This window comes from Ipomoea triloba, chromosome 4 (genome assembly GCF_003576645.1).
Source record: "Ipomoea triloba cultivar NCNSP0323 chromosome 4, ASM357664v1".
Classification (NCBI taxonomy): Eukaryota; Viridiplantae; Streptophyta; class Magnoliopsida; order Solanales; family Convolvulaceae; genus Ipomoea; species Ipomoea triloba.
Window position 1 is genome coordinate 3237108 of NC_044919.1, and position 8509 is coordinate 3245616.

The 8509-nt window shown below is 35.4% G+C and overlaps 2 protein-coding genes and 2 non-coding genes across 4 annotated transcripts; 1 reads left to right on the plus strand and 3 right to left on the minus strand.

The window, feature by feature from the left end:
- Positions 1-3712: 3712 nt before the first annotated feature.
- On the plus strand, positions 3713-5694 carry LOC116016878. The gene is made up of 5 exons (XM_031257316.1): positions 3713-4037; positions 4283-4360; positions 4605-4704; positions 5007-5149; positions 5341-5694. Exons 1-5 carry the CDS (start codon positions 3720-3722, stop codon positions 5548-5550), a joined length of 849 nt encoding a protein of 282 aa, XP_031113176.1. The 5' UTR covers positions 3713-3719; the 3' UTR covers positions 5551-5694.
- A 127-nt stretch (positions 5695-5821) lies between these two features.
- Positions 5822-5893, minus strand: TRNAG-UCC. Its single transcript has one exon. It is a non-coding gene; the product is annotated as a tRNA-Gly (tRNA).
- A 95-nt stretch (positions 5894-5988) lies between these two features.
- TRNAG-UCC lies at positions 5989-6060 on the minus strand. The gene has a single exon. It is a non-coding gene; the product is annotated as a tRNA-Gly (tRNA).
- Positions 6061-6301: 241 nt separating this feature from the next.
- On the minus strand, positions 6302-8332 carry LOC116016877 (RNA polymerase sigma factor sigD, chloroplastic). Its single transcript, XM_031257315.1, has 4 exons — positions 7795-8332; positions 7129-7500; positions 6744-6947; positions 6302-6659 (listed from the first exon to the last, which is right to left on the minus strand). The coding sequence occupies exons 1-4, from the start codon at positions 8239-8241 to the stop codon at positions 6381-6383; spliced, it is 1302 nt and encodes a 433-aa protein (XP_031113175.1). The 5' UTR covers positions 8242-8332; the 3' UTR covers positions 6302-6380.
- Between the last annotated feature and the right edge of the window lie 177 nt (positions 8333-8509).

The window sequence follows — 8509 nt, forward strand, 5'->3', positions numbered from 1 at the left end:
ACAAAGTGTTTGAAAATGCATCATTAGGTGTGGTGTATTTTTTAACAATGGGTGGTGCATTCTTACATACCTAATTGTGAGTCTGCACTAACCGCACGGAAAGCAGTTTGAACAAAGATGAAGTTCTCATGTAAAACATATGGTTAAATCTCAACCATCGATTAAATTCTCAACCATCGATTAAATTCAACGAACGATCAAATATTTTTAAAATGTGGGACATTTTGATAATTTTGTGCAATTGCATATTTTTTGTCATGCATTATATTTTACCTTTCAAGTGCAAATTGTTGTACCTTGTAGTTATACTTGACAATTACCAACACGATTTGTTTACACGATACAAAACTGAATACGAATATAATGTATCAGTAAATTAGTACTAATTTACTGATACATTATATTCGTATTCAGTTTTGTATCGTGTAAACAAATCGTGTTGGTAATTGTCAAGTATAACTACAAGGTACACAATTTGCACTTGAAAGGTAAAATAAATGCATGACAAAAAATATGCAATTGCACAAAATTATCAAAATGTCCACATTTTAAAAATATTTGATCGTTCGTTGAATTTAATCGATGGTTGAGAATTTAATCGATGGTTGAGATTTAACCATATGTTTTACATGAGAACTTCATCTTTGTTCAAACTGCTTTCCGTGCGGTTAGTGCAGACTCACAATTAGGTATGTAAGAATGCACCACCCATTGTTAAAAAATACACCACCCTAATGATCATTTTCAAACACTTTGTGGTGCATTTATGTGTATTTAGTGGTGGGTGACCGCCACGATCGTACATGAAGCCGTGTCTGCATGGAAAACTATATACACATATATTCCCCAATTTTATGTGTTCATTCGATTACAAAAGCGTGGCTGAAGTTATTTTTAATTCAAATTTTCAAAATATTAAGTTTAGTATTAGTATACAAAATTTATATATTTAAAATTTACACTAATGGCACGTTTGGTTCGCGGAATAGGTCTAGAATAGAATATCATTCGCAGTAATAGGCCTATTCCGCTGTTTGGTAAAACTTTCTATTCCCAGGAACATTGTTCCTGGGAATGACCAATTCCCCTTGCGGGGAATAGAGATTCCTAGGCCCCCCTAGGTATTAGGCCCCTTGACATGTTTTGGAGAAATATCTTCATTTTCCCAAAACGCTCATATATATAATATATATATATATATATATATAGTATATATATATATATATATATTTTTTTTTTTTTAAGAGTGAAATAACGTGATAAATTTAGACATTAACATACGTTGTAAATCTGGAAAGCTTTGCCGATGCTGACGGTAACGAAGGTCTCGGTGCCGAGTCTCTGTACAGAGATGGGAACGTTGCTCGTAATATATCCAATTGCTCTGAATGGTTCGAAAATCCCCATTCTTGTTGAGCTTAACCAGAAGGAGAACAGAAAGAACAAGAAGGAGAATGGCGTCCGCTTCCAAGGGTTTAGGGTTTTGGTAGAGGGGAGAATGGGAGGTGCTCATACGACACCGTTTTTTATGTCCTGCAGGACTACAATTATACTCCTCTCTCATATTTAACCCGTCATACTTATTACAGTATTTATTAGTCAAACTAACTTTTCTTTCTTATTTATTTACTTTAGTATTTTTTTACGTATTTTAAAATTTAATATTTTGCGCTTAACAGTACTTTTACAGCACGTTTGGTTCACGAAATGCATTTGAAGGGAATATGAATATTATTCCATAAGGAATGAAATAGGTAGGGAATAGAATATGAATTGTATTCCAGCGTTTGGTTCGCGGAAGGAATAGACTTGGGAATTGTATTCCAGCGTTTGGTTGGTTAAAAGAATAGAAATGGAATATATATTTAAAAGACATAAATGCCCTTGTACAAAATTTATTTTTATTATTATTATACATAAATACCCTTATAAAATATGTAATAATAATAATAATAATAATAATAATAACAATAATAATAATAATAATAATAATAATACTAAGGACATTCATGTTATTATTAATATTAATATCATTATTATTATTATGTAATAATAAAATAAAAATTATAATAATATTAATAACAATAATAAGAAAAAATGAATAATAATAATAATAATAATAATAATACAAATTAAAACAAAACTACATATATAATATTTTTTTTTAAATACAAATTGGAATTTTTTATCCCACATTGGTAACTTATGAAGAGGAGTTAATTTGAGCTCTTCTATATAAGAGAAACATTGTTTTTCTTTTGAAATTAACAACAGAATGAGGAAGCCTTAAAGAGCCAAAAGCTCATTCATTTAAAGAACCTTAATTGTTCTTAGTTACAAGTTAAAAAAAAAAAAATATATATATATATATATATATATATATATATATATATATATATATATATATATATATATATGAGCGTTTTGGGAAAATGAAGATATTTCTCCAAAACATGTCAAGGGGCCTAATACCTAGGGGGGCCTAGGAATCTCTATTCCCCGCAAGGGGAATTGGTCATTCCCAGGAACAATGTTCCTGGGAATAGAAAGTTTTACCAAACAGCGGAATAGGCCTATTACTGCGAATGATATTCTATTCTAGACCTATTCCGCGAACCAAACGTGCCATTAGTGTAAATTTTAAATATATAAATTTTGTATACTAATACTAAACTTAATATTTTGAAAATTTGAATTAAAAATAACTTCAGCCACGCTTTTGTAATCGAATGAGACACATAAAATGTGGGGAATATATGTGTATATAGTTTTCCATGCAGACACGGCTTCATGTACGATCGTGGCGGTCACCCACCACTAAATACACATAAATGCACCACAAAGTGTTTGAAAATGCATCATTAGGTGTGGTGTATTTTTTAACAATGGGTGGTGCATTCTTACATACCTAATTGTGAGTCTGCACTAACCGCACGGAAAGCAGTTTGAACAAAGATGAAGTTCTCATGTAAAACATATGGTTAAATCTCAACCATCGATTAAATTCTCAACCATCGATTAAATTCAACGAACGATCAAATATTTTTAAAATGTGGGACATTTTGATAATTTTGTGCAATTGCATATTTTTTGTCATGCATTATATTTTACCTTTCAAGTGCAAATTGTTGTACCTTGTAGTTATACTTGACAATTACCAACACGATTTGTTTACACGATACAAAACTGAATACGAATATAATGTATCAGTAAATTAGTGTTATCATTAACGTGTCCCGGATCGTTAACATGTTAATATTATGCAAGTTCGGCCCTAGACAAGGGCAAGCTAAGCCCTTACCCTAGGCCCATGCTGGGAGGGGGCTTACCCCCACCCCCATTCCCTTGTCCCTGGTTGCTTAGATGAAGAAGTTTGAAAGAAAAGTCCAGGTGATTTTTTTTTCAATTAGTTTAAATTTTTAATTTATTTTAAATAGGATTTCACAAAATAAGTTATTTTTAGTAATTTATTAAATAAGTTAATTACACAAATTTAACAATTTTAAAGATTTAATTATATTTTTTTTCTTAATTTGAAGGTCTAATTAAATTTTGGTTGTAGTTGGGGATTTGTTTGACCTTTAAAAAAAAAATTAAAAAATTACACGGTTTAGTGATTGGAGAAAATAGGCAGTGGCCAATACCCGCCAAAAAAACTGGCTTAGAGTGGGACCCAGTAAAGAAAACCATAAAAATCTCACTACGTCTCCTCCTCCTCTATGCACCATCAAGCTAAGCTGCCTTCAATGGCTACCTTCACTTTAGCTCCAGCTCTTCACCGCTCCCCCTCCATCTCTACCCTTCAATTTCACAAAAACTACAGGCGCGCTGCCGTCTCTTTCCATGCTTCCATGTCTATGAGCGCTTCCCCGACTCCATCTCAAGAGTCATCTCCGCCCACCAAAACCGCCACTGTTTTATCTTCAACAAACTCTCCTTCCAAAGCACCAGATGAAGGTTTAAACTTCGCACTGGCCAACCCTAATGGCAATCCGGTTGTTCGATTCGTCAAGTCCACAGAATCAACCATCGAAAGGGTAAATTAAATTCAGCGGATGAATTTGTAACTATTTCTGTTTATAGATTACTCAGTATGTAATTAGGAATTTCTATGCTTCTGATTTGATTGAGATCTCAACATTTGGAATAACTCTAATTTTGCTTGCGGAAACTGCTAAAAGTTTGGTTTCTGTTAGAGACTTATATGTTTCCCTACATTTCTCTGCTCTTTGCAACATTAATATATAGCTGTTGCTTTATTCCTCTTTATTTATGTGAGCAGGTAATATTTGATTTTCGCTTCTTGGCGCTGTTAGCTATTGGGGGTTCGTTAGCAGGTTCCTTGCTCTGCTTCCTTAATGTAATTTCCTTTACATATATATCTCTTATTTTCTGTAAACAAATACAAATGTATAGTTTGTAAATCAGTCGCTTCATCAGTTCTGGTAAATGGTCACTTTTCAATTCTCATATAATATGTCACCAGCAATCAAATAAAGTTCTGGTTAATTTTTTAGTGTTCTCTAGTACAGCTACAGCATGCCCTTTCTTCTAAAATATGCATGTATTGCTTGGAATAAACTGACAGATATAAATCCCTGTAGGGTTGTGTTTATATTTTTGAGGCCTACAAAGTTTATTGGAGTAGCTGTGTTAAAGGAGTTCACACAGGGCAAATGGTTCTTCGTCTAGTTGAAGCCATTGGTGAGTTTCCCAAACCTTTTAACTGGATAAATGCCTGACTCCACTATTATTATTGCTTTTGTTTGAAGACGAAACAATATTCTAAAAACTGGTTTGATAATGCTAATTATAAATTTATAACTTAATATAAGATGGCTTTTCGTCCACATTATATTCCTTTCATTCCACAATGTCTTTTCACTTTTTAATGCTTCATTATCTAGATTAGTAAAAACTAACAAGCTTTTGGCTAAGTCTACATATGCACAACTAAAACAGTAAATAAAAGACAACAGAATTTAACTTTCTTGATTCTACTGCAGATGTTTATCTTGCTGGGACTGTAATGTTAATATTTGGGATGGGCTTGTATGGATTATTCATCAGTAACGTGTCTCCTGATGTGCATCCCACCGTTGATCGTGCCTTAAAGCAGTCTTCCTTGTTTGGGATGTTTGCATTGAAGGTAGTATGCACTCTTTTAACTGTTCGTGCTTTCTCCGCTTTCCATATTCCTGAAACTCCTTCCCTCCTTATTCTGGAGTTGCTTCTGGTTGTACTTAGCCTACTTATAGACAGACTGTGAAATGCAATTGTGTGCTGTCAATCTAAAACCTCTGCTTTATCATAATATCAAAAACACCTTTGGATTTTTAGGAGAGACCGAAATGGATGAAGATAAGCTCCCTTGATGAATTAAAGACTAAAGTAGGACATGTTATTGTCATGATCCTTCTTGTGAAGATGTTCGAAAGGAGTAAGATGGTCAACATAGCCACTGGTTTGGATCTGCTGAGCTATTCTGTATGTATTTTCTTGTCTTCTGCTTCCTTGTATATACTTCACAATCTGCACAAGTCAGAATAAATAGTTGGCCAAATCGAAGCAGCTTCCAGCAATGTATAATTTACACTACATTCTGCAGTCCTGAGTAATGTAACACTTTAAAGCATTGTTGACTGTTGTATTCAAGCAAATGACCAAATGCCATATTTATCATCTCTTTTCTTCTTCCTGCTGCTTCTTATTATCTCATGATTGAGAAGTTTTGCTAAGAGTAAGAGAAAATGGATATAAGTATTATTGATTGCATGAGGGATAGGGGCATTTTAGCAGCTGAATAAAATGAAAATAGACTTGCGTTTGCCGGGAGTCGAACCCGGGTCTATTGCTTGGAAGGCAATTATCCTAACCGTTGGACTACAAACGCTTGTTGAAAGAAAGGTATAACTTATTATTTATATTTGCGATATTTAAAGAGAATCAAGATAACTTTTTTGCAGCGGAATAAAATGGAAAAAGACATGCGTTTGCCGGGAGTCGAACCCGGGTCTATTGCTTGGAAGGCAATTATCCTAACCGTTGGACTACAAACGCTTGTTGGAGGAGAATTATAACTTATTGTATATATACAAGACCTTATTTAAAGAGAATCAAGATCTTTTGATTTGGACCACATGTTGTTAGCCTAAAGCAAAACACCTTCATTTGTGTTGACAGAAGATACTAATACATCCACATTATAAGGGATTTAGTGCATGTTACAGACTGGTGTTCCAAGGTTGATGATTGTAATCTTAAAGTTATAAGGTTGTATATGTAATTATGCAATGATATGTGGTTCTCTCAGTCTCTGAAGGGATATAGTATTAATAAATTGTATAGTGTTTATATACAGTGTTTGTTGGATATATCCACTATACCAAGTATCCTTTCATATCATCTACCACATTACTATGCCTTAACTTGAACATTGCATCATAACTGATTTGCCTAACTCTCTCTCTTGATAGGTTGAAAGACCATCCAATCTCCTCAAAGGAGTGAGGCCTGTTGCCATTGAGACCATAGTACAATCTTAGTATACTTGCTTCTCTGTCACACAACATGCCAAGGATGTTCTGTATTTCTGTCTTCATAAGCTGTTTCTTCACCATTTCTTCTGGTGTCAGGTCTTCTGGCCCCGGTATTATGTTCTGAAATTACCAATTCTCTGATCAGTTCATTCTCCATTTGGTGGGTGTTAAGTAGATAATACGAAGATTTGGAAAGGATAAAACCTGCAACGAAGCATGGCCTCGGGGAGTGATGGCTTCGTCTAAGGAAATCGGTGCAGTGCTAGTTCTCTGCATAATTAGTCTGACAGTTGAACTATTCATTTCCAGTGCCTCTGCAATCTCATGGTAAGTAGGGAATCTATGCAGCTTTCTGGTTAAGACAGCGTTCGTGTTGCAAATCTTCGGGACCAGCTCAGATACTCTCCCCTGCATAACACACACTAACCATGCATTCACTAGTTACAGGCTCATCTTCTAAGTTATCTACTCAGTCCACAACACAGAAACTCACTTTATGTGCATGAACAGACCAGTATTACTTGGGAAGAATGAGGATTCTATCTTGTAAAGTAAAGATTGATGAAGAACTGAAGAAGTGTTATCTTACGGGTAGTCTAATAACTCGAGACTTGTTTGCAATGGCTCTGAGCATGGCTTGTCTGATCCACCAGTAAACATAAGTTGACAGCTTGAACCCTCTTTCTGGATTGAACTTCTTTGCCCCGTGAAGTAGGCCAATGCTACCTTCCTGAATTAGATCCTGCAAGCTTAGTCCTCTGCCTTGATACAATGAGGCAATCGTTACAACGAGTGCTTTATAGCTTCTGATTATCAATTCTTTCGATTTCTTGGCATTGAACAAGATTCTGTTTAACGTTTTCGTGTTCATTCCTGCAGCCTTTCCCCACTGATTCGTCGTCAGCTTATCCTCTCCGGCTCCTTCAATGCTCCTCCTCACTGCTTCAACTCTAGCCTCTTCCTATGAGTACCAAAGAAAGTAAGTACACAACATAAGAAGGGAATGAAGTATAAAACTTCTGTTTTGCTACCTTCAAAAAAAAAAAAACTTCTGTTTTGCAGCAACTTTCTTTATAGTTTCTAAATTTCAAGTTTTTTTTTTTTTTAGTACTATCCTGTGACCTTCCCTCGAGGAGAGCCACAGAGGTGTCAACTGAGCACAAGGTGCTTGGCTGTTTTCCAGCAACTTTCAGAACACAAGAAATAAAGATTGAAGAGTTATTTTCAAACAGTTCCCATAGCAAATTAGCCATACCTTAAGGTACCAAGAACACTCTGCAACTTCCTCAGGGCTCAGGTAAAGCCCTGATTTTCCAGGCCAGAAATGAACCAGCTTCTCTTCTACCTCGTCGTCCAAGAATTCTCGCTCCTTCCTTTTCCTCCTCCTCCTTCTCCTCCAGTTTCTTCTCACCCCACCACGAACCACTGAACTCATTGTCTCGCTTTCGCTCTCGGTCTCCTTGTAATACAAGGCTACATCCATTTCACATGTCAGGGCTACTGCTGTTCTAGCAGCCTGAGAAGCAGCACTTGAAGCAAGTCTAGCAGGCCCATCAGCTCCTCCAATTGCCAGTGCAAGATTTTGTACCAAAAGAGCATCATTCTTTGACCAATAATGATTGTTGAGAGGTGCAACACAGGGATTTGGGAAGAAGTAAATGATAAGGCTGCTGGTGGAGTTGGGGAGCAGTGGTTTGAACATGACAGTATGGTAATGGCCATAGAAATGTGGAGTGATATTTTTCCATTGTCATTGATTATGTATCTGAGGGTGCATGTGGCCCAGAAGTAAATGACTTTTTTTTGCCTCTCTTTTTCTTATCCCATTTTATTAAGTAGCTATGGTTTTCAAAAAAAAAAAAAAGAAAAAAAAAAGTAGCTAGATATTTTGCATTCCTCCACCTTTAGCCATCTCAACTTCTCAACTATCTATATCCCTTTCGTGTAGATGGGACCAACTTTTTGTTTGT